The 26,051-nt window shown below is 36.6% G+C and overlaps 2 protein-coding genes across 3 annotated transcripts; both read left to right on the top strand.

Moving 5' to 3' along the window:
• The first annotated feature begins 5,432 nt into the window (after window positions 1-5,432).
• LOC131062727 (uncharacterized) lies at window positions 5,433-23,734 on the top strand. Of its 2 annotated transcripts, XM_057996448.2 has the most exons (4): window positions 5,434-5,806; window positions 6,634-6,714; window positions 22,617-22,756; window positions 23,255-23,734. In XM_057996448.2, exons 1-4 carry the CDS (start codon window positions 5,492-5,494, stop codon window positions 23,493-23,495), a joined length of 777 nt encoding a protein of 258 aa, XP_057852431.2. In that variant the 5' UTR covers window positions 5,434-5,491; the 3' UTR covers window positions 23,496-23,734. The 2 variants fall into 2 exon arrangements, with proteins under 2 accessions (XP_057852432.2, XP_057852431.2); XM_057996449.2 differs by lacking the exon at window positions 6,634-6,714 and having other exon boundaries at window positions 5,433-5,806.
• On the top strand, window positions 8,995-20,190 carry LOC131876424 (uncharacterized). Its single transcript, XM_059221801.1, has 2 exons — window positions 8,995-19,417; window positions 19,548-20,190. The coding sequence occupies exon 1, from the start codon at window positions 17,401-17,403 to the stop codon at window positions 18,592-18,594; it is 1,194 nt and encodes a 397-aa protein (XP_059077784.1). The 5' UTR covers window positions 8,995-17,400; the 3' UTR covers window positions 18,595-19,417; window positions 19,548-20,190.
• Window positions 23,735-26,051: the final 2,317 nt, after the last annotated feature.

Genomic DNA, 26,051 nt, shown 5'->3' with positions numbered 1-26,051 from the left:
AAGCTCAAATTCTATTCCATTTATAAAAATCTATCAATCAATCTCTATCATCAAATCATCATTCCATATGATCATTTATTATTTGTCTTATATAGGATGTTTCTTTCCTGAAACCAAATGTTTGACACTTGTCCGATACAAAATGTTTCCTTCTTGAAACCAAACATAATCAATCATTCTATCTGATCGGCCAAACATATCTATATCTGATATTGATTAACCCTTGTTTATCATTAACTAACATTTTCCACTTCTTACTAACCACTTTTCTTGTTCATCTAAAATTCGTTTTCTTTTGAGAGACCATTCATGCCTTAAATGCACAAACAACCTCTCGAGGGTACATTTTACCTCCATCGCTTGGTCCACTAGGGCGCACTAGAGCATCTCTATCATCTTCTTCTTATTGACTACATTTTCTTTGAAACAATGCGAATCCGAACATTGTCTTAGAAATGGGTAAAATGTAGACATTGAAAATTGTCCAACGCCTCCAAGCAATATTTTCATTCGTTATTCTTCTAAATTAATTAAATAATTTTGTTATTTAATAAATCTAATATTTCTTCTAAATAATTTTTAAATTATTTAATTATTTCATAAATTAACAATCCCTCCATTTTTCTACAATTATTAAATGATTTTAAATCATTAAATATAATTACTAATTACCATTTTTTTCTAGATAATTTAATAAATTTAATTTTTTTTATATGCATTAAAATAATTCTTGAAATCATTTAATTGAAACTCTATCCTTAAATCTTTTCTCAAACTCAAAAAAACCAAATATTTTTATTTGTTTATTAATTTTGGAAAAATAACAACTTTATCAAATTAGCTTCTTTCCAATTTTTAAAATGGAAAGAAATATCTTTATTTGTTTTTAAATTACTAATTACCATTTTTATTAGATAATTAAATTAATTTAATAATTTTCATATGCATTAATTAAATTATTTTTAAAATTATTTAATTGAAAATCTATCTTCAAATTTTAGCTCAAATTTGAAAATAGAAATAAATATTTTTATTTGTTTTATTAATTTTCAAAAATGACAACTTTATCAACTTTCTTTCCAATTTCAAAAATGGAAAGAAATGTCTTTATTTGTTTTTATTTTATTCTTTAAATTAATTCATCTTCAAGAATCTAGTAATTCAACCCTTCTTCATCATCTTTGAGCTTTTTATATTTTTGTGCACATTCAAAATCTAAGAGTAACAACACTACAACTCATGAAGTGGAGAAGAATGGTGGAGGTGATTCAAAAAGATGCAAAATTGGTATAATCTATGTTTATTTTCATAATGTATTGCATCGATTTTGTTCTTCATTATGTAGGAATAGATTTTAGCATTTAAATCTAAGCTCTGTGGTTGCCTTTTTGAGGATTTCTTACAGGTTTCTAGTTTCTATCCTTATAGACATGAAAGTTAACAATGGTGAAAGGAGTCATATTTTGATTCAACATTACTTTTAGTTTTTCTATTTCACATTATTTTCTATTCTAGATGCTCCCATCTCTTCACTTTCATTTTTCTTCATAATCATAGAAACTTTATGCTTCCCAAAATTTATGCATCTTAGATTACTAGTAGCATATGCAATCTTTTTTAATTGAAGAAAGCAAACAAAAATTATAAGAAATACAGCTGAAAACAGTGAATCAGAAGAGTAAGAAGTTCTTCAAGAACAGATAAAACAAGTAGCCAACAATGACACCAATAAATATAAATACATTGCAAACCAACATTACTGCAAGCACGGTGTGCAGGAACAAAAACTTTGAAAGATATTTGCAGCAAAATTCTTGCTATAGCTTCATGATCCAAAGTGATTTTGTAGAACAGCTAATCCAAGCAGCATAACAAGTAAGATGTCAACATAAGAAGTGGCCAAGTCAAAAATGCAGCCCTACGGATCAGTGACTGGGAGCTTGAAAGAACCTGATGGTGCTTCTACAAAGCAATATCCCCTTATTCAAAAGAATCCATAAAGGCAACTCATAGTGCAGAAGTCTCAAGTCAATCTGCTATCATTGAGTGATCACCAAAGTTGCAGTGTCCTCCATTTCTCTCAATAAATGTATTCAGCTGTAGAATCAGATTGTAAATCTTCTCATTAAATAAAATGTTAGATTGACAAGTTGACCATATGCAGAGACAAACTAGCCCATATCATTTGGAATTCTAATTGAGGAAGAAGAATGCAATCCTGATTGAAGTAGGAACATGCTATTACCAATTGAAATTTTTTGCTCAACTGTTTAGATCCTTTGTTTTCTTTCACCACTTATCCTAGTTTCTATCCTTTGTTTTATTCCTATCAAATCTGCAACACATTTTTTACAATTGTGGCCTGTCAAAGGCCTCTCTCCCTCTCTGCATAACACCTCAGCTCTGCACAAAATTCAACTGCTGCTCAACGCACTCAACTTGCTATTTTCTGTAGCTACACTCACACATTCACTCCGCTCTCTGCCCGAGACCTAACTCCTTCCTACTTAGGTCGCTTCTCCCTGTTGCCCGATATCCCCAACATGCAATAAAAACCCTAAAATAGTATACTTCTGTGTCTTTTTCCCTCTTCAACTTTTGTGCTCCCTTTACATCGATGGGAATCTCCCCAAAGAAAACCAAAAAAATAAAAATAAAAATTTGCCAACTCGAGTGGATCTCTGTGTACTGGCCTGACCTTTTATCTTCCATGCAGGCCTGAAATTTGTATAGATGACACTTCAAATTATAAATAAATCTTAAAAAAATATAGTAGGTAATATATATTAGTTTAGAATGTTTATTATAAAAATATAAATTTATTTAAAATATTTTGAAATGAAAGGATTTAGAATATAGAAGGATGTAGTTATGATTTTTTAGAATAATTCTATTTTTTCATATATTCTATTTTTTATATATGAATTTAGAAATTTCTTTAGTAAATTTAAGATTTTTGCATATATTACTAATTTATCATTATTTTCTCATTTTAAACCGTCATAAAAAATTCATATCAGAGATATAGGTGACGGTCAAATTTCAGGGTTCCTTCCATGCTAAGGTTGGGATCTGAAGGGAAGGGCTTGGGCTCTATTTTTAAGGTAGAAATGGTCTCCTGGTTGGGATCTGAAGGGAAGGGCTTGGGCTCTATTTTTAAGGAAGAAATGGTCCCCTGAATTAAAAAAACATTCTTCCCATTAATTGGAATCTTTCCCAAAAAAAAGTAAGCCCCTACTTTTTAGGAAGCAGGCAAAAAAAAGGTGGGGCTAGAAATTGCCCCACCAGCTTGGGAACTTTGTTTGCCACTTGTCAATAATCTGCACATTCCATTTTCCATTAAAATCAAATGAAGAGGGAAAATGATATATTTTAATTAATTTTATATTTCTTTGTGCTCAAACTTCCTTAAATTTAGTAGTTCAAATTTTTAAGCTGGTTGCATAACAAAATTCATGAGACGGTCATGTTTAAAAAGTTTTCCTAAAAATTCTCAGCTGCCCCAGCTCTATTTTTAAGAAAGCCCCTCCATAAGACACCAGCCTAAATCTTTTTTGGCTTTATCTCTTAACACCTGACATTTAGATAATAGCCAATTGATCGATATTCTTCCAGATCATCGATTTTTTTATCTGCCATTCGATCGATAGCATTTTTTACTTACTCCAATAATGGATGCCGAATCGATTTCAAAAAGACCTTTATTTAATTTTATTTAGAACACTTGTGCATTGAATTTGTTCAAAATTTCCTAAATCCTTTCCAATAAATCCGTTTCTTGTATATCTGCGTTCATGAAACCACATAAGTAGTTCACGGGCTTTGTCAGTACTTTCGCAATTTGCATACATATATGCCAGGACGGTTACAACTCTAACATCTGCCAAAATTCCTCCATCCTCTATGTTTTGATGGATTCCAATTCCCTGTTTCAGAGCCTCCATTTCGGCATAGGCAGTGATGGCGTTTGCAAGGGTGGTTAGATTTCAACTTTATACCTGCTAACTCCAGTCAAATTGGAATCAATTGTAAAAAATAATTGTATGAACGTTGCCAATTCAGAATGCTAGAGAGCAAGCAAGGATGAAAACAAATGGCTATATGTCAAATCTGATGAAACATGGAAACCATTAATCATTACACCTTCCTTCTAAGAGCTTGGATTATCTTCCAATTTGGAGAGATAAAACAAGCTGGAATCTTCAATATTGTGGATAATCCAAACACCTAACTTGCATGTACACACTTGAAATGTAACACCACTCAATGTCCACTCAATTCAACACCCTTGCATCTAGTACAATTTTGTCTACTCTATTAGACACCTTATGCACCCTTGCACACAACTTCATAAGACATATTCATCATGGAAAATAAAGATTGTTTTGTGAATTACTTTTTCTTTTTTCTTTTTAAAGGGGTAAACAAATTGGACATCGAGTTATGAATCAATTAGGTCACAAATGAGGGACCTTATCCCCATTTAAACAATCAACTATATCATCTAAGAGTTTTGAACCTTAATGTCAAGAACAACAACACTACAACTTAACCATCACACCATGCAAGTATGAACTATTAAAATCTACTTTTTCAAAAATAAAAAAATAAAAAATCTATTTCTATATAATTCAAAGGTTTCCATAAAACAATAGCAAGCAAACCCCTAACAATTAAGTAGGAAGCCTCAAATTATGAGAGGAGAACTTTATAGAAGCTATATTTGAGCTCCCATTTGTCCAATAAGGATAAAGTCTCATGGGGGGCTTCAAACCTATTTTCATGAAGGAGGTTCATGAAACAAAAAAATTAAGAGGTTTCCTTAAATAAAAATATATATAGTGCAAGTGTCCCTACTTTTTAAGATTGCATATTTCTTTATAAGCTTAGAAAAAAATTTTGTCACTTATTATTCAATATTGTAGATTTTTGTCAACAAATAAATATAAGAAAAATAATAATTATTTATTAAATTTTTATTCACGAGAACACCACTTTTCTTAAATTTTTGAACTTCAATTTTTAAAATGAAGTGTACTTATGAAAATACTAGTTTCAAAATATTATTTCAATACTCCTTAAAAAAATTTAAGAAACCTCCTCCATGAAACCTTGCCCTAAACTATTCCATGTTATTTAATATTCTATAATTTTTCGAAACATAAAACGATTTTACTTGACCAAAACATTTCTTGGGACTCTAATTCATCGAATTAAAAAATAAATAGAAATAAGACGATTTTGCTTGACCAAAACATTTGTGGGGACTTTGGTAAGTATTCAATTTAAAAATAAATAAAAAAAGGACTAGTTTATTCGACCAAAACATTTTTAGGGATTTGTGAGTCATCAAGTTAAAAATGAGCACGTTCTCGAGAAGAATATTCTATGAATGGAACATTGATCCAAAAATATAAAAATATTACATGTACCATTTTTAACTCTTTGTACAGATCCATACAGTAGTATTATTCTTGTTGTGTCTGAGAACATGCCAGGGCCCGGCCCTCATATGTTGTATACCCTTGGGATTGGCACAGCAATTGGGTCTCTCTCTAAGGGCAGATTCACCCCTCATCACTGTCTTGTATATGCAGTAAATGCTTTCTTGGGACCTGATATCGGTTCATTCTCTGAATGGCTGACCTCCACACTGGGTATTGCAGAAGGCTTGGGATCACAAATCATGGATATCATTCATCACCCTTTTTACTATATTCTTATCCTTGGCATTCCCCTTTCAATATTTTATAGTTGGGTTTCCAAAGTTGCTCTGCAAAAAGGCCTCCTGAGTGCTTCATCTGGGGTGAGTACTAGATCTCAGAATATGATCAGTGATAATATATAGATAGTAGCAAGTTACACGGTAACCATAAGCCAGTTCATGAATCTCAAATAAAATATAGAGAAATCAAGACAATCAAACAAAACTTGAATAGTCATTTAAAAACTTGTTAAAATAGACAGGTTTGAACTCAGTGACATCTGCGTACATGTTTCACACTGGAAACCTTTGGAAATATTCTAAAAAATCTAAATAATACAGAAGCTATTCAAAAACAAGATACCCTTTAAAACAATTTTCAAAACAAGTAAATACATCTTAATAGGACATTGAAGTCATCCCTTATCAATCTCAACATCAGTCATATCGCCTGCCCTTTTGGAGAAGATGTAATTCCAGTAAATTTTTCATTTGATCTGACAATGGTATGTTGTTGCCACACACACGAATGAGACTTGCTAAAAGTATGTGATATGTTCTCCGCCCAGTCAGACAGTGAAAACAGTAAATGGGACTTTTGGCCTCTCGCAATTCTCAGGTCAGGATGATGCCTCCTATGAATAGGTGTAATCCTGAGATCCCTGAGATCATCTTGCCTTTGTTGAATAATGTGTACCTTCTGCTGGAATATCGAATTGCTCTGCAGCTGAGCTTTGCACTCAGTCATCCTTATTAGTGTAGCTTGGCATTTGAGGATCTGAGCCCTTAGCCTCAATACCTCAACCTCGAAATCTCCTATGTAATCTCTTATGTTGGCAAACTGTCAAAACATCCCGAAGTATTTGGGTTTAAAATTGCTAACTGCAAAGTTCTCAACCTAATGATAGTTGTTCTTGCTAATGTTTCAGGTATCTTTAAGTAGGAAGCAATGCGCATTGTTGATTTCTGCAGGCTCATTGTCCCACTTTTTCCTAGATCACCTGTTTGAGGTAAGTGCTCATATGTACTGATTCACTTTTTTTTTTTTTCAAATTGTCAGTGAATTTGATTCATGAAACTTCAAAGAAAAAATTAAATACTAAATATCAACTATACCAACAGAATGCACCGAGGTTAAAAATATGGTGTTCCATAGCAGCTGGTTTCGGATTTCAATCAATCATATGAAGCATCCAAATTATAGAAGAGCATGCATACGATTGCACTGATTGAAGTAGTAGATAAACATATAGCAAGGACCACATGAACTCCAAGTAAACTAATGATGATATGAACATACATCCGTATTTTGGTCTAATTTTTCAGTGCCCTTGATTAACGTGGTGGATTGCATCCAACAATTTTCAGCTGAAACTTTGCATAAGCCTTTAAAGAATTGATTTATCAGTTGTTTTATGATCTGTTACTTACGGATTCTTTCCTTCATTTGCATTCGTCTCCACCAAATTATAACTTACTTTCATTTCCAATTATGTCTTGAATTTGCAATTTTAATTGCACTTTTATGCAGTTTGTCTTCTATTTTATGATTTAAAATTTGTCATTGATCCAAACAAAAGTGGTCAACCCATAAATATCCCTGTTTCATATGCAACACACTAATTTACTCGGCATGCCTATTAACCCAGTTTGTTGGGTTGATTTTGTTAGCCATCGGTAGTTGTCGTATGTGCCTTATGAACAGATCTATTATTTGCTAAGGATTTTGCCACGTTAAAGGAGCCTAACAACAAGATGCCAACCAGTCACAACACAGGAAGGATAGATACACCTAGATTACTGGTAAAACATAGCTCCTGCGACTAGGTGAAATCATGATGTTTCTCCCTATTCATTCTTTTGTTCCAAAGCTGCATTTCAAAAGAGAAATCAATATTGTATTTTTGGGGATTTAATGGAGATGTAATTCATGGATGTTTATCTTTGATGCAAAAATCAGGACATCAATTTACTTTTTGTATTGGGTAAATTGTCCTTTTGGCCATTTGAAATTTTTCTTATTTGAAAAAAGAGTGATTACATAGATGGATGCATAACATTGAGTTAAAGTCAATTCTTACTGCAATGCTTTGAATCAAGGCAATGACATTTTCAAGAACTGTAAAAACATGAAATTCTTATATATTCTTTGAAGTTTATTAAAGGTGATTGTTGATCTGCGTCCTCATTTGCTTTGTATGTTTTGTTACTCAATTCACTTTACAATTTTTGGTTCTACCAATTGTTCTGCACCTTCAAATATTCCTAATTTGAACATGAACTCGATTTGAAAACAATATTGTATACCCTTCACTTCTAGGCTATGTTATTGGTTCAGGTTTGGCTATGGGGTTCAGTATGCAGATTTGGCAAATTCTTCTTGGGATTGAGTTTGTTCTGTGTTCACCCATATAAAAACATATAAAATCAGATATACATACATACATACATACATACATACATATATATATACACACACACACACACATACACACACACGCACATACACACACACGCACATATAGCCTAACTACAATGTCATGATAATTATTCATTATTTAATATTTGTATAATGGCAAGCAGGAATGAAAGTTCAGCAAGAATAAATAGGTAAAATGAGTTTGTTTTAGTGTATCAAAAGCTTTAGATGTCACTTTTAGGTTAGGGCACCCATTTTCGTCTTTCCTAGTCAAACTCAAAGTTTCAAAATGATTAAAATAAATAAAACTAAAACTAAAAAGAAAGGCATTTCCAAAGTGATTTCACTCTGGGTGGTATCAGATTCTTCTGGGTTTGTCATGGGTTTGCTTACCTCGAATTCTTTTGTATGTGCCTTAGAAAAACCCTCTGGTGAATCAGCATCAAATCTGGACCAGGTACGAACTGGACCTAGATTTAAGCATTGCAGGGTATGTTAACATTATTAGAGGAGATTGTCATTACGGTTAGTAGTCTACTTATATAGAATTTTTGTGTGAGAAGCAATCAGCTAGATGGAGTGAGATTGAGGCGGCTAGAAAGAATGATTATTGCTATTCAAGTTGTGTAGATGCATATGAAAACCTCATATGCAAATATATTTTAAGATGATTAAACTAAAATTTTTGACAATTTGTAATTTTTTGAAAAATGTTGCTGAAACACATGTGGGCTGCACTGCTAATGCAGAATTTTCTTTCGCTAAGCTGCCATGTCAGAAGGGTATCTATTCTATAAAAATCTGCACAGGGCTTGCACCCAACCTCAGCTCTTTTGTCACAGCCACAAGAAATGAACCCTGGTGGGTGGTCCTCGACTCCACCAACTACGAGAAATTGCAGTATTATATAGTTTTTTTTAGATAAACAAAAATATGTGTGGCAATAGATTTGAAAAAGGATTATATAATATAGGTAGAATGAAGACAATACATGCTTGGGCCTTAAACTATTTCATGATTTTTGTAAATCAGTTTTTGTTACCAGTTTTATTAAGATTTCTTAAGATTCTTTGTTGTTCCGTTGGTTCTTGTAAAGCAATATTCTATTTATGAAGAAATGTATGAACAATTGGATGTCACGGTTCGAGGTTAATGGCAAAATTAAAACAAATAAGAAATCCATGATCAAATTTCAAAGCTGCCTGGCATTAGCTGCTATTTCAAGGTGAATTGTGTTACACTTAATGGTCCAGAGTTTGTCAGTGGTGATAATGGTTGGAACACAGGTGTTTCACATTAACATAGTAAAAGTATCACCTCCTATTGACACATGATGCAGTCCACCATTTGTGGGACATGATGTAGATCAAAATACAGGAAATTGAGAGCATATGACATACCCTACAAAAACTTAGTTGTCTTAATCTATATCTATCACATAGTGGTTTGTTGGCTGGGTAATTTTGGGAACATCCATCTCCTCAGTGTCTGTCTGTTTGTACTAAAAATAGAATGTTAGTTTTAAAGTTCTGTTTAATTTGATAGCATTTTGAAGCAGTGTTTTTAGGATAGGTATTATGAGGGTTTTTAGGGAATTCTTTTAGAATTTTTATGGGAATATGGCTGTAGGAAGTTAGAGTGAAGTGTTATGCGTTCTTTGCTAATTAACGAGTTGTTGCATGATCCAAACAAACACAGTGTTTTAATTTGAGTAATATATGCAATAATATGTTTGTAGTGTGTGCCCAAGATCTTTCCCCTGTTTTGGTCTCTGATTTGTATTGCCTGTGCTGTTATATTTTGTGTAATTCATAGGTAGTTTTGATTGATTGATAGATGCGTCAGATGGTATTCGAGCACCATGGACGAGAGGGGGATCCAATAAAACTACAGAGCTAAAGGCAGAGGAGAAATATTGAAGATGAGCTACTAAGAAGGTTGGTAGACCTTGAGGTTAGTTTGAGGCATGAGGAATCAGAACAACCTGAAGTTCTAGGGGCCCAAGTTGCAGCCATATATCCCATGGAAGACTCATCGAAGCTGTGTCCAAACAAGGAGACAATGTTAAAATTAGTGTGACTAATTTTAAAGTAAAATCAAATTTAGAATGGTTTATAGATTGGATAGAGGATTTTGAAAGATACTTTGAGATGTAGGGGTTTAAGGAATATGATCCGTGAAGGGTCAAATTTGCAGCACCAAAAGTGAAGTCTCATGCTGCTCGCAAGAAGTGATCATACAACAGCTAGATACTTTAGGTTTCAACTCCAAGATGAGCTGGCCCTCATCTTGGTGGAACACCTTGGATGGGGCACACCAATATGCAAAAGGCTAAGAGGAAAACTGAACAGGAAAGATAAAATGGTTTCAACTTTAGGTTTCAACTCCAAGATGAGCTAGCCCTCCTCAAGATGGAACACCTTGGATGGGGCACACCAATATGCAAAAGGCTAAGAGGAAAACTGAACAGGAAAGATAAAATGGTGAAAAAAAGGATGGTTGCAGTTTAAGTTCTCTAAACCCCAAGGTAGAGGTAGAAGGCAGATTTTTTTTGGCTAGTGGAGGTTCTTGAAGTGCTACAATTGTGGTGTTGCAATTCTCATAAGGCCCAAGGCTGACTCGAAAATGCCAAAGCTATAGCAATGATGACTCATGAGGAACCACAAGCTGAAAAATGGGAGATGTTGATATTACAAAGAACATTGATGATGGGAAACAAACAAGCTAGGGAAAATGACTGGAAGAGAAAAAATATTTCTTGGAGCAGATGCAAGTGTTAGGTCAAGGCATGCAAAGTGATTATAAATGAGAAATCAACTGATAAGTTGATAATTACAAAAACGGTCCAAAGCTTCTACAACCGATAAGTTGGTAAGCACAAATATGGTCCAACAAGACAAGGAAGGATCCAAAAAAGTTAAGGGTAGATGGTCCACTCTACAAGGCATAACTGAATTAAGGATAAGATATATGACAATATGAGTGGAAAATTGTTTTGATCACACGAGAGGAGGGATATGGGCAGATTTTTGCATATTTGCAGAGTTTGTCAAATTGCAAAAAGAGAAAAATGTACAGGTTTATATACACCTCTATCAGTACCTGAAGGGCCATGAAATAATAATGCCATGGAATTGTATTGGAGCTGCCATGAACCCAAAGGGGAAATGATTTTGTATTGCAGAAGATTTTGTAAAACACATTCATAAGCTCGGCAACAATCAAGCCAAACAATGTTGAAGGAAAATGAAGATTACTTGGAAATGACAGATTTATGTCGAAGGGAAAATATATTAGTCATGGTATACCTGCATAAGTGCAGATATCCACAGAACTCTTATCACTAGCTTGAACTAAAGAAAACTGGCTCTTATAGAATCTTGAGGAGAATCAATGTAAATGTCTATTTGATTGATTTGCTAGAAGAAATTGATATGAGCCTAGTGTTTAATGTTGCAGATTTGAATCCATATAAGGCAGACAGAGAATAAATAGACTACCTAATGAATTGGCAGAATTTTGGGCTAACCAGTTAGCAAGCACACAATAAAAGAAGACTTATATCAATCTATACATGGTCCAAGTGGTTTGTTGATTGGTTGATTTGGGGAATATGCATATCCCCGATGTCTTGTCTTCTGTAAAAGTAGAATAAGTTGATGGAATTTTGAAGAAGCTGTTTTTAGAATAAGTACTAAGAATGGTTTTCAAGGGTTTTTTTGGTAGAATTTTCGTAGGAATATAGCTTTAGGGAGTCAGTGTGAAGAGCTGTAACTGCTTTGCCCATCAATTAGTTGCTTCATGATCTAAACTTTAAATGAATACATTATCATAATCTGAGTAATATATATGATAATATAGTTGTTGCATGTATGCCAAAGTTGTACTTTCCGCCGTTTCATTCTCTGATTACTTCTAACTGTCGTTAGTTTTTGTGATTTTTTGTGAAAATTTAAGGTTATTTTGCTTGCTTGATAGTGGGATCTGCATCAACACACAATCTAGATAAATATATTATGGACTTGTATATCCATTAGTGCCGGAAGTGCATATGAAAAGGTGGTACTGATTGTCGTCTGAGGCTTCATGAGATAAGCCTTCTGGATGGTATTTCCAAAGTAGTTTCTCTCATGCAATGACCATTATCAAAGTAGGGGCCTCATATAGGCTCAGAGACATGTAGACAATAACAATGGTTTGGAGCAAACACTCACCTGAACATGCCATTGATTACATATTATCTTGTTACATAGAAAATTCTACATGCCTCTGACCATAATTAAAGACTATCTACCTTATCCTAATGATTTCATACAACCACGTTAGGATGAGCTCTACCCTTGAAGATCCTTTCCAATGTGCTAGAATGAGTGTCGATAGTTTGAAACCTGAAACCCATCTCATCCTCATCCCCTAAAAGTTAAAACATTACCAGTTAAGGCTTTGGCCCCTCCTATAACTCCAACTATTTCCTTCATTCTGATAGGAATTACATGCAGAAAATATCAATTATATGCAGATAAATATAAAACACAGAAATAATAACAGCGAAGAGACAATATTTAGCGTGGTTCACCCAATCTCGGGCTACATCCACCAAACAGAGAGTCCAATATTATTATCTAGTAAATCAAAACCAATTACAACCAGCAATCCCCTTTGCAACTCAATACTGCTGCAGAATGCTACAAAATTCTCTACAATAAAACCCCTAACCCTTAGCCTTTTATCAAGACTTGTGTCGGTTACAAAATTAGGGTTACAACATGTCAACCAATAGAAAAATAACACCTGACGCCTTTATAAAATAATAAAAGTATTTTTGGCCTCGCAGGGCGCTGCCCCTTGACCCCAACTTGGGGGCGCTGCCCCCAAACCCCTGTCAAAAAATATAGGGGGAAACCGCGCCGATAGAAGTAGGGAAAATTTAACCTCAGAGTCTGATTAGGCTCCATATAACAACACATTCCTCCTGTTGATGTAACCTTAATTTTGTGTGATGTCTGTAAGACTAGTGGTTCTACTTCCTTCCATTCATTATCTTCTTCACTTTCCTGTAAAGAATGCCTGTTTTCACTCTCCAAGTCATCACAACATGTCATTTCATTGTTGTCTTTGATGTGGATGCTGACTATTGTGTTTTTTTTTTCTATGTTTTGTATGGTTCTGCTTTTCTCTTCTTGGCTTCTCAGGCTTTTTCAAATTTTACGAGTCAAATTTTTAACAAATCTTTGAATAATTGAGGAAGAAGATAATTTATCCTCTGAGTAAATCATTTCACTCAACAACCTGTTATATACATAGTCATATCTAAGCCCATTACATTTCTGTACTAGCCACATTTTAAGATTTCTTCGTCTTTTTCAAAATGTATGCAACCCATTTAGACCATATTCTATCCATCACATCCTCAGATTATGGGAAACTCCTTATTGGAATGACTGTATTTCTGCTTCCCTGCCAGTCTATAACATGGAAAGCTTGTCACCAACGTACATTTCATTGATTTCAAGTTGTAAGTTGATGTCACAATCCTAATCATCATGCATAATTCTTAAATTAGTGCAATATTAACTTCAGATTGCACCATATTTAGGCTTATAAACCTTAAAGCCTCTATCTAGAAATAGGAATTTAAAAAAAAAATATATTATACTTTAGAAGCATCACCCTTTCCTCTAGAAAACAGTTGGTTTGTCTCCATGTCATATGTTAGGGCCTGATGTAAGATGTCCACCTGCTTGTGCAAGGCTGTTAGTGTATGCATTGTCACAAAAGCTTAGCCAAGTGATCACTTAGCTTATTTGACTTAACAAAATCATAGTTTGCAAACTTGTAAGTTTAAATTTGCAGGCTTGGTAAGTGGCAAGTCAGGTCCTACCATAAAGCTTGTGAGGTTCACCTATAACTTGGGAGTTTTTCACAATTTCTCTCTATGGACTTGGTCAATGAAATCCATACCCTTGATGAAATCTTATTTTTTTGTGCTTTTGTCATTTTTGTCTTCAGCAATTAGCATTTCAGCAGCATGAACTGATCACTAAGTGATTGAAAGAGTTATAAATGGTTTGTTGTAAGTGATAAAATAATGAAAAATGCCATGCATCATGAAATCCGTTATGGCCTTGAAGGCCTTAATCTACATCTCAACTGCACGTTGTATCCCGATGGGGAATGCACCTGGGATACTGCCCTTGGCCCCTATAAGAGACATTCTCCTCAACCCCATTGGGTACCTCAAGACCCTTACACTAGTTTTAAAAAGAAAAACATAATGATTGTTTTGGGCTGCGTTGGATGGAAAAGCAGAGTTTTTTCCTCTTTATTTGGCTTGAAATTACATTTCTCATTATGTTCAACTGGCACGATACGAAGAGACTTTGTAGGGGTTAGTTGGTAGCTGCCAATGGTTTGTATCTCAGCCGCCAACTTCCGGGGGGTATATATATATCATATTGTATTGGGAACGAGAGGACTTTTGTATCCATTACATGCTGGAAATAAAGATATATCATTTTGTCATATGTTGTTATAAGTTCTATATGTTGTGTTGTTCATGTGCTGTACATTTCTTGTTTACTTCCAGTTCTTGTTTATTTTTGGTAGTTAAACAACATACCCCATAGGGAGTTAACATTTTGGCTCCGTTGCCGATACAAACTCAAAGATCAATATGGTGGCAAGCAATAGGCATGCATAATGGGTCAACCATTCCAACAACAATTACTGGTAACTATAAGCGACACCCAAGAAGTGACACAGGTGGAAGTACGGGAGGATCAATTGACGGAACACTTGTTAGATGTGTGGGAGGTTTTGGTCATTCAGTATGTGTAGAGGGAAGCTCGGGAGAGAGCAATCCCTAAAGGCACAGTTCGTGGTGAACTCACGGTGAACACTGCCATCTTCGATCTTCTCGGAAGTCTTCCAAGGTTGTTAGCACGAAATTTGATTGAACTGTAAGACCGACGAGAGGAAAGCAACCGTGAACGACGTTGGCAACAGATAATGCAAAGATACGAAGAGAGGACCCATAGGGAGGAAGAGGAGTGGGATATGAGTAGACGTTGTACCCCTGGCAATTAATGCCCCTATGCCCAAACAAAGATTGACGCACCAAAAACACTCGGGAAGAGGGAGAAACATTAGTACAGAGATCTCTCTACCTAGGAGAACAAAGTGAAAGGAGACGACGATTAAGAGGAATCTTTGAAGGTTCAAAGAGTCCAGTGAGAAGTAGGAGTGCAAGTAGAAGTCGTAGTCGAGAGAAGCAAAGACCATGTACGTGGAATGAGTTGGTAGAGGTTGTGAGAAACCTACCACTTCCAGACATAGCGAAAGAAGATCTTGCTAACTAGGCCCCACACCCTATTTCCAGTGACGATTCCAAAACTGAATCTGAGAGCAGTTTGTCTATACACTCCGTATGTGACGAAGAGGAACCTCGAAGCCAAGGTTGCCGAAATCTTTGAAACCAACCGTACTGAATTGGAAATCTGTCCTTGGTGGAGCAATTAAGAATAGTAGGGACTAAGTCGAGGACTCTGGGAAGAAGAGACTATAGAAACAAAGGTGACCAAGGTGCAGAAGACACAAAAGGTGGACGTGTAGAGAGCTTGTATGTGGTCGAGAGTGCAAGAGAAGCACCAGAACGGGGAGAGTAGGATGGGGTCCAATCTGGTCGAATGCACACGATACCTTCCAAGCGACACACAGTACCACAACCAGAACAACCCTGAGGAGCAAAAACTTCCAAAGTTCATAGGAGATGGATTGGAGGACCTTGTACGACATTGTAAAACATGTATAACAACATGGGAGGCGAATGGCCAAGATGGCTAGGATTATTGGTCGAAGGCATTCCTCGACACGCTTCAGGGAATTGCTATTGACTGGTACACGGATCTAGATGCCAAGGAGAAGGCCAGGTGGAGTGTTTTAAAGAAGGCATTTGAGAAGGAATTCAAACTCCTGAAGGATGACAACGAGATTGTGGCTGAAATCTATAATACCAAACAAGGAAAAAGTGAGAGTGTACACGCTTACAATCATAGGCTGAAAGAATTGTTGAACAAGATGGAAGAAATAATATAGTTGAGGGAAAAATTAAATAAAATAAAATGCAAAACATTTTATAAAAAATTGATGCATTATGTACTCCTAACCTTAATCCTGAAAACAAGAGTTGGTTATAAAACTCCCCAAGTCAATCATTTTGTCATTTCAAGATGGTCAACAAGAGAGTTTGGAGAGTGCACGATGGAGCAAGGAAGGCTAGAAATCGTACATGGGAACCAAAAGACCATACGGTGGTAGTTATCTAAGCAGGAAAGGGCCACGTGAGGAAGGGGTAAGTCCGTATAGTGGAAGAAAAGGGCGTACGATGGAGAGGGATCCCCGTACTAGAGAATTAGGTTGTATGGTGGAAGGCAAGGCTTGTAGGAAGCAGAACATGACAAAATCAACCCGTATGAAGTAGTAAGTAGATGACCATACAAAAGAAGATCGTATGGTGTAAAAATTTTGTGCCGCCTTTACATGAAGATTTTGTACGACAAAAGAAAGTCGCACGATAGGCTAGAGGAGAGATCGTACAATGAGAGCCAATTCCGTAAGAGAACACCAGACAGGGGCGACCGCATTGTATGCCGTATGACAACTGTATGGTAAAGGAACAAGTCCGTGCCAGGTGCAACCACACCCATATGGTGAGGAAATAATATCGTACACCGACATTGGGGAACAAGTTATACTATACGGCTAGGTTACCGAGTTCGCCCCCTGGGACGCCCTGGTACGGGTCCGGGTTCGACCGGGTCTGTGGTACGGGTCCGGTTTGACCTGGGTTCGAAAAACCCAGTCGAACCCGGACGGACCCAGTCGAACCCGGGCGGCTAGGCGGCCCATAAAGTCAAAAAACAAAGCAATTTTTTTTTTTTTTTCAATTCTGCCTTGTAAAAAATGAAAGTTATAACCTAAAAACTACTTCTAAAACATTTTATTGACTCATTTCACCTCATTTGTGTTGCAAACAAAATTTTTATGAGAGCAGGTTGAAGAAAGGGTGAACAAAATTTGGCTTCCAAGATAAAAGAGGAGTTGAAGACTGATTTTAGAAGCTTCAACAAGTGTTGTAGCATCATTTCCATACATTTTCAAGCTTCCATTGGCTGCAAGAGGTAGGTTTTTAAACATTTTTTTCCAACTATTTTTGTTTCACAAATTGTCAAACATGAAACTTGAATTTTTTTTCGTTATTTAGTTTTTGTTTTTGAATATGTTTATTTTATTTCTTGCCATAGGAACTAGAATGGCATCTACATCTTCCTCCATTGGCAATGAACAAATAATTGCAAAACAAAGAAATGATCCAAATTCTCCCTTATGGAAATATGTGGACATTATAAAACAACTTTCGGGAGGTGGGGGATTCCGTTGGAAATGCCATGGATGTGATATTGAACGTAATAGTTCATATTATCGGGTGGTAGGCCATTTGTGTGGAATAAAAGGAAGAGGCATAAAAAAATGCCCTGGAAAAAATGGTAAACCTATACCAGATGAGACAGTGATGAAATATATTAGGGAGCATGAGGCGGCAGAAGAGAGGGAAGCCCGTAGATTGAACCAAACCGCATCAAAGAAAACAAAGGGAATGCAGGGCCCTTCTAATCCAAGCATTGTAGTAGAAGACCACCCCTTCTTTGCCACAAATGAACCTCAAAGTGAACCACCCTTGACACGTAAAAGAACAAAGGGGCCTTTAGAAACCGCATTCCAAAATGAGAGTAGAGACAATGCTGACCAAGATATAGTAAGGTGCATTTATGCAAATGGGTTGTCATTCAATGTTGTTCGCTCCCCATATTGGAAGCAAATGATAAAAAGTGTTAATGAGGCACCAAGAGGGTATAAGGGCCCCAGTTATGAGAAGGTACATGGAACATTATTGGAGAAAGAGGTGAAGAGGGTTGAAGATGCATTGAAACCCATAAGGGATTCATGGGTTGAGACAGGTGTAACAATTGTTTCAGATGGGTGGAAAGATGCTAAAAACCGTCCCTTGATCAATGTCATAGCGGTGTCCCCTAAAGGGGCAATGTTTTTGAGAGCTGTGGATTGTGAGGGCCAAATAAAAGATGGCCAATTTATTGCAGAAATTCTCATCTCTGCCATTGAGTCTGTGGGATCCCGCAATGTTGTCCAAGTCATAATGGACAATGCAAAAAATTGTAGAGCTGCTGGTTTGTTGGTTGAGCAACGCTATGATCACATCTTTTGGACACCTTGTGCGGTACATTCACTCAATCTTATGATACGAAGGATTGGGCAAAAAATAAAATGGATCAGAGATGTGTATGCAGAGGCTGAGGACATCCAAATGTTCATCACAAACCACCACATGTCTCAAGGGATTTTTAGAACCTATTCGAATTTGGAGCTATTGAAGGTAAGTGAAATAGTAATTTAATTTTGTATTTTCTGATTTTTTTGAATTTTCAATGTTAATAATATCATTGTGTAAGCTATATTGTGTATTCTTCTTTAAAGTTTGGCTTTATTTTTTAATCATTTGGCATTAATTTGTGTTATAGGTTGCTGAGAGCCGTTTTGCATCAAACACAATCGTCTTAAGACGACTTGTGAAAGTTAGAGTGGCACTATGCAATATGGTGATCAACACCAATTGGACTGTATGGAAGCAAAGTAGCACTGAGAGGGCAGAAAAAATTAGGGATAGAATATTGAATGAGAAATGGTGGGATCTTGTTACATATCTCCTAAGTATCACTGAGCCCATCATGAGCATGATTTGCTATACAGACATGGATAGGCCTTGCATAGGTGAGATTTATGATGGCATTGATTCAATGCTTGAAAAAATAAAGGTCACTATAAATGAAAAAGAGAATGATCCTCAGGAGAAATTCTTCAAAGAACTGGAAGTAATTATTGTAGAGAGGTGGATTAAGATGACCACTCCTTTGCACATTCTTGCCTATGCCTTGACACCTAAGTACTATAGCAATCAGTTTCTTGATAAACCAGGAAGGATTCCACCATGGAGAGATCTAGAAGTATCTGATGGGTACAAGGCAGCATTTCTTAGACTATATCCCGATGATGATTTGCGAGATGTTGTTACAAATGAGTTCATAGAATTCGCAAATGGGAATGGTCTAAGTGTTGATGCACTTCGTCATAGATCTAAGAAAGATGCTCATAGCTAGTGGTACTTCCATGGCACATGCTTCCAACACCTACAACCCCTCGCTATAAAAGTTTTATCACAAGTAAGTTTAATTAATTAAAATTTTAAATTTACAAGTTTTAGTTTATTTATAGTTTACTTTGTCTTCATAGGTTGCTAGTAATCTTATTTTTATTAATGTATAACTTTAAGTGTTTACTTTGTCTTCATAGGTTGCTAGTTCATCTGCCTCAGAAAGAAATTGGAGCACATACTCTTTCATCCACTCAGTATTGAGCAATAGGCTGCTATCAAAAAGAGCGGAGAATTTAGTATATGTGCATTCCAACCTACGTCTTCTTTCACACAAACAACATGACTACACACGAGGGGAAACAAAGATGTGGGATATAGAGCCAGAGCATACTGATTTGGATACTCCTGCTTCTCAGCTTCTTGCATTGACACTTGATGACTCGGAAATTGAGCCAACTTATAGTGCAAGTGCAAGTGGCATTGGCTCATCTAATGTCAATGTCAATGAGGAGGAGGAGGAGGAGGATGAATTAGATGATCCATTTGATGATTAAACTTTAAGTTTATATTGTTGAAAGTTGAAACAATGATACTTGAATATTTTGTCATTTTGATATTAAACTTCATGTATATGATGCTATTATCAATTATGGTATGATCATGATGCTATGATTACAAGTTTATGTTTGTTTTGTTGTTTATATGATGCTATGTGACATGCATATTTTAATTCATGCTTATAGGCTTCACAAATATCAAAATATATATATATATATAAAAAATTTACATGTTTTTGTACTAACGAACCCAAACCCCTTTTCAAAATTTTGCCGTACCGGCATACCAGGTTCTTCGAACCCGAACTGGAACCGGCAACCTAGCTATACGGTAAAGAAGAAATCACACGACCTACAGGCACAAACTGGTATGGCACAAGATTTAATATGGTGAGGACAAGTGTGGACAATCCAAGCCAGCCCAAGAAAGGAGACTGTTACAATAACGGTTATAACAGTCAACACAGGGTATATAAAGGACAGAACGGTTCCAATTCGAACATTTCCAACATGGCCAACAATAGTAAGACTAGAAAAAACGACCATAAGTGCAAAGGGATGAGCAAGTTTTTGGTAGAAAGCTTGACATTTGAGAGCATCACCGGCATAGATTGTCATACATGGTGGGAGGAAGCCCTCTAGGACCACTTGTTGAGAACTTCCATGCACAAAGTGAAGTGGACAAGGCCATTCAAATACTTGTCTTCAACCTAAGGGAGCTCGAACCTGTGCTGCAAACTATGGTGGCAGGATATGATCAACACTCCAATCAGTCAGTAATTGAGTTTCAGGGAAATAGAATCACCGTTTCTTATGAGCCGTGGGAGTTTTCCAAAGTATTTGGCATTCCAACCAAAGGAGTGAAAGTAGCAAAACTAGCTGGCAAGATGAAGAAGGAAGAAAAACACAGACTGCTACAGCTAGTGTGTCTAAGTGACCTCATGGACGAACAATGGAAGGGATTGTGGAGCAACACAATTAGTCGAGGTGTAAAGAAAAGCTACATTGCCACAGCCGAGTGGAGATGTATTTTAGACCTAATCAAAAGTAGGCTAATGGGTGCAAACAGAGCCTCAAACATCACAATATGGATGATCGGCTTGGTGAATGGTATTACATTGGGCAGTGTCTATGACTGTCATCTGTTCTTTCAGAGAGGATTAAGGAATTTCTGACTCTCAAGCATAAGACCTTCATGGACCACCATGCCATCGGGTTATTTTTAGAGGTCGTGCGTATGCCTACGTTGCAGAGCATGGAGAACTCCTTTAGGGAGACTTTTTATTAGATGCATAGGACCGAGCAAGAGATTGCCATGGAGGAGATCGTGGGTGTCAGGAAGGAGTTGATCCTTCAGGCCGAACTGACAACGACCGAGCAAAAATTGCAAGCTACCCTAGAAGATGAGGTATGGCAACAGAAGACACTTTTAGCCAGGTAGAGTACTAGGGTGGGAGAGCTCAAGGAGCGTGTGGCCGTATTAATGACACAACTGGAACAGAAGGAGAAGGATATGATGGAGGTGGTTTACATGGTGAAGACAGCTCGGGAGCGCTAGCTGGTTGCGCAGCAGGACCTGCGGCTCCACATGGAGCAACTGTAGCACCTCCGACAACAACTTTCAGCATCCTCCACTACTCCAGGGATGTCCTCTCACCCTCCCAGTTCTTAGTTATACTATAGTTGAAAATGATCTGCATTGCTTGATGATCATATTCTAGTGATTGTTAATCCTCTTTTGTGGGGTGGTTTTGGAGTGCCTCCGAAGGTTTTTGTTGTGGTTTCCCTTGGGCGGTTGGCTTCCCCAACTAGGCGCTCTTCTCATGTGTTGTTTCTCTGTAATGGGGTTGGGACCATTGTTTCCCATTTTATCTTATGAAAAACAAACATAGCTTTCAACCCTATTTTAATGAAAATCTTGGCATTTTTCATTCTCACTGTTAAACCTTAAGATTGCTTTAGTTTCACTTATAGTTTTGGTTTGCTGAGTCAATCCCAATTCCACATAACACAACTATGATCGGAATTCTCCAAATCCATTCCTTATGCATCTCATCCATTAGTTAATATAATTTTGTAATTAACCAAGTCGTAAGTAAGTCAAAATTTTGGGCTGCTGACTTTTTGTCAACTCAGAGTTTTCCTACCATGATCTAAGTCACCCATCATTTCCTATTGTCAGTATTGCCATCTTTGCGCCAGGCAACTTTCTCCACTTTGAACTTCTTTCAGAGTTTTATGTACTGCTTTGCTCTATCATCCTGTTTTGCCGTGTGGAAGCTAGTCGAAAATGTTGATCTCCAAATAGAACTAGTTATAACATGTTGACCTCCTCGGTCACCAGGAAATAAAATTTGATTGTCTTTATTCTTTCTAGCTTCTAGGGTTCATTGAAAAGTTTCAACTTCTCTTGTCCACTACGATCTTTCATTTTCTCCCAATCGAGACATCTTTCTGTTCTGTCTAGTGATCACTGTTGCTGTGCAGAGACTTGTTGATATTTGGTGATACATTACTTGCTTTTCTTCGACCTTTTTTTTTGATCGATTTGCTTTTCTTCAACCTTTATAGCCGATTTGTATGCATCTTCAAGGGTGTTAAATGAAGATGTCAATGCAGATGGGCCGAGGTGTGTCACTAGTTTTGAAGAATAAATTATCTCCGTGTCTCTAAAGAGCTTCCTTGACTATTGCTCAAATCTTTCCACAGGAAAATGGGCACTCTAGAACGTTCACCTGGATAATAAGTACAGGATGGTGGGAGGGCCGAGCTCCAGTCAATAATGAAGCTGTTATAGTTGTTGGCTTTCTGTGCATCTGCCTACTGTTGGGATTTACTTACATAAACAGGTACTTAGATCTGAATCAGAATTCTGGATTATTTTTAGTTTAACCAGTTTGATACGACGCTTTCCCTTCTCATGTATATATAATATATCCAACTGATTGGCTTTCTGATATAAACTTCTGAAATTGTTTGAGTGACCTTTCTAAATGGGCAGGCTGGCTATGATTTCTAATTTGTGATGGAAATTGGTAGGTTATTTATAATAGACGCTTGCAGATTTGAATTTTTTATATTGAATTGTGGTGCTTGCCAATGTTTTGTCCTGAGCAGTTAAATTTATATACATTGCAAGATCAGTACATAGCTAAACTATCCTTTTCACAGTTTTACCATTTTCCTTTACCGCTATATATGTTTTCATGATTCTTATCTGGGTTATGTCAATTTGTTCCTTTCCATTGAAATCTATCCGCTAGTTTCTTGGTTTGAAATCATGATTCATGATAGTATATTTGATTTAAAACAGCTTAGTTATCACTTTATTTAATGGTTTTGTGCAGGGTAAAGCCCGGCAAAGTCATGACTCAATCAAACCAATCCTCAAAGCTTATTGGAATAATTGCAATCCTTTATTGTTTATGGTGTGCAAGCCAAATATACTGGAGAAATCCACGCCAACCAGCTGTTGGTGAAGAAGCAGACTTGGGAGTAATTATATTTATGACCATTTATTTCTTTCTGCCACATGGTTTGTGCATTGCTGCTATGGACTCCACAACCAGTAGCGAGTTGCCACTATGATGGTCATTGAATGCAGACAAAGGAATCATCATGGTAGATTTGCCGCTGCCATGCTATCATAGAACAAGAGCACCTTATAATCGTGACATGATCTTTGAAGCTGAAAATCTCAATTTTCCAGAAAGATCTGAATTACAATGAAGGTTTTTGAAGTTATTGTCAGGATTGAAGATCTTTTATTTATTGTAATATTTCAAACTTTTCAGGTTATCCATGCATCTTGGATTTTCAAAGCACAATTCATTGATTTGGAGATGTGTTCGACTTCTGACTATGTAGTGGAATGCACGACCGTAGATCAATTAATCATGTTATTTTACAGTTAAAGAATTGCACCATGATCATGACACATGAAAGCTACCAAGCCTTCAGATGGAAAGCTACTCAAAGTCACTTTAACATGATCTTCTAGATTTTGATTTTGACGTGGTGACATTTGGGGTTCAAACATTTGCACTCATTTATTCGACATAAGTTACAAAATCCGATCACCAAGGAAGCTTTTGCCACCCCCAGTCTGCTAAGGCAGCTGCCCTGAGTAGATTTGGTCCCACCATCCAAGGTAATTCTCCAACCAGATGGGAGTAGGGAGGAAGCCATGTATACAACTATATAAAAGATTTTATCCCTGGTGAACAATAGAAGCCCAACTCTGTCACGTCTCTCAGGGTTTGCCTTTTCCAATTTGAGGTTGGCTAAAATCATGGAAGCAATAATGGTTTGGGAAATTAATAGGTAAAACAAAAGTATAAGATTTTTTTGAAAAAAAAAAAAATCAAAAATTATATTTTTTAATATTTAAGGACATTTCCATAGCATAGAGATATTGAAAGCAAATAAAATAGACTTCAATATATGAATTGAATTGTAGAAAATAGATTTTTGTTGTTTATATGTCACATACAATACAATTCATATAGATATTGTTGTTTATATGCACATCACAGTTGTCATATAGTTTGTGATGTAATTGTTTGTGATTAGGTACAAAGTTAACCAATAAACTAAGCAAAAACTTCCAAAAAATTCAAAGGTAAATATTTAATAGACTATTTATAGAGGATGAAGCATGTTTTTGAACGAAATTTTTGTATTAAAAAAGTAAACAACTTTGTTGATATTAATTAAGAATTTATAAATTTTTTAATTATTAAATATACTTTCTTATTATCCTTTATAGATTGTTTTAAAAAATACACTTTTTTGTGTAATACATTATTATTAAATAATGTATATTAAAATTATAAGTGAAATTAATCTAATAATTGAACATTATACGCAAGTTAATTGGGGAGATGGTTGTGTGTACAGGGAGTGGTTGCAGGGTTCAAGCTAGGGCATCCGCGCCCTAGCTCGTGGATGAAGTGTGCTTGACTGTATGCAGGAGGGTGAGCATCGTGGGTCCATGCAATGCAGGGTAAAGCGGTTCGTTTTGTTGGGAGACCAGTGTTGGTGGCAGTGTGGTGGTTCAAAGCGCGATGGGGGTTTGGGGTTGGTGTCTGTTTCGTGGGAGGCTTGTGGGGTGTGGAGGCTTCAGCAAGTACTTCCTTTGGTGGTGGTCAAGAGGAGTGGGTGTACGGTGTGTGTCGGGGTTTGAGGCTGCCTCACCCACTTTTGTCTTGGGTGTGGGTTTTGTTGTTGGGTGTGATGTCGATTGCAGGAGGAGAAGCATCAAGGGCCTCACCTGGTATGGATTTTCGAGGTGCACTGGGCGCAAAATCCTTGTCCCAAGGTATCAAGACTTTCACTAATAACCTTTTTGTTCTAGATTCGGGGTTTGCTAGTGCAGAGTTTCCCAATGGTTGTCTTGAGAGATGCAAAGAGAGGCCGAAATTGGTGATTCCGCCTGAGATGATTGCCAAAGATGTTGAATACTTTTCAAAGCACTCGGTATACTACAATTTTTTGGGGATGAGGGTTTCTCTGCAGTTTTTAGAGAATTGGGCTCAGAGGACTTGGGCGCCGGAAGGGGAAATGGATATTATGTTGTTGGCTAACAATTACTTCATGGTTACTTTTAATTGCATTGATGATCGCAATCGGGTCTTTGAGGGAGGCCCATATTTTTATAACCAGGTGGGGTTGTTCATCAAACCTTGGCATGCGGGATTTAACCCTTCAGAAGAGCTCCCGACTCGAGTCCTAGTGTGGGTTCGATTACCCCGTTTTTTGGTAGAATGTTGTCGGGAGGATGTGTTGTGAATGCTAGCTACCTTGCTTGGGAAGCCTATTGGATCTTCAACGCAAATTTTGGGGAGAAAGGTAATGACTTTTGCTCGCATTTGTGTTGAAATTGATCTTAGTAAGCCTTTTCCATATGCTATAGATATGTGTGCGGGCTCTTACTCTTGGGTCCAACAGCTTGATTATGAGACTTTACCTTTCCGATGTCATCTATGTCATGAGTATGGTCATTTGCAGCGCAAGTGCCCTAGGTCTAAATCGGTTGAGCATCAGCCTTAACAGTCGTCCCGTAACCTTGATGGGGTTGATAAAGGAAAAGCTTCCATGTCTGGTGTGGCAGTGGGTGTTGATGGTTTTGTCCCAGTTAAGACA

The sequence above is a fragment of the Cryptomeria japonica genome, chromosome 5 (genome assembly GCF_030272615.1).
Source record: "Cryptomeria japonica chromosome 5, Sugi_1.0, whole genome shotgun sequence".
In the NCBI taxonomy this organism is placed as follows: Eukaryota; Viridiplantae; Streptophyta; class Pinopsida; order Cupressales; family Cupressaceae; genus Cryptomeria; species Cryptomeria japonica.
This window is presented reverse-complemented; position numbering and strand designations above follow the sequence as displayed.

Coding starts and splice junctions, on each gene's coding strand:
- LOC131062727 (XM_057996448.2), top strand. CDS start 5,492: ATGCCAGGGCCCGGCCCTCATATGTTGTATACCCTTGGGATTGGCACA. Junction 6,715..22,616: donor TCCTAGATCACCTGTTTGAG/GTAAGTGCTCAT, acceptor ATCTTTCCACAG/GAAAATGGGCACTCTAGAAC. Junction 22,757..23,254: donor GGATTTACTTACATAAACAG/GTACTTAGATCT, acceptor GGTTTTGTGCAG/GGTAAAGCCCGGCAAAGTCA.
- LOC131876424 (XM_059221801.1), top strand. CDS start 17,401: ATGTTTATTTTATTTCTTGCCATAGGAACTAGAATGGCATCTACATCT.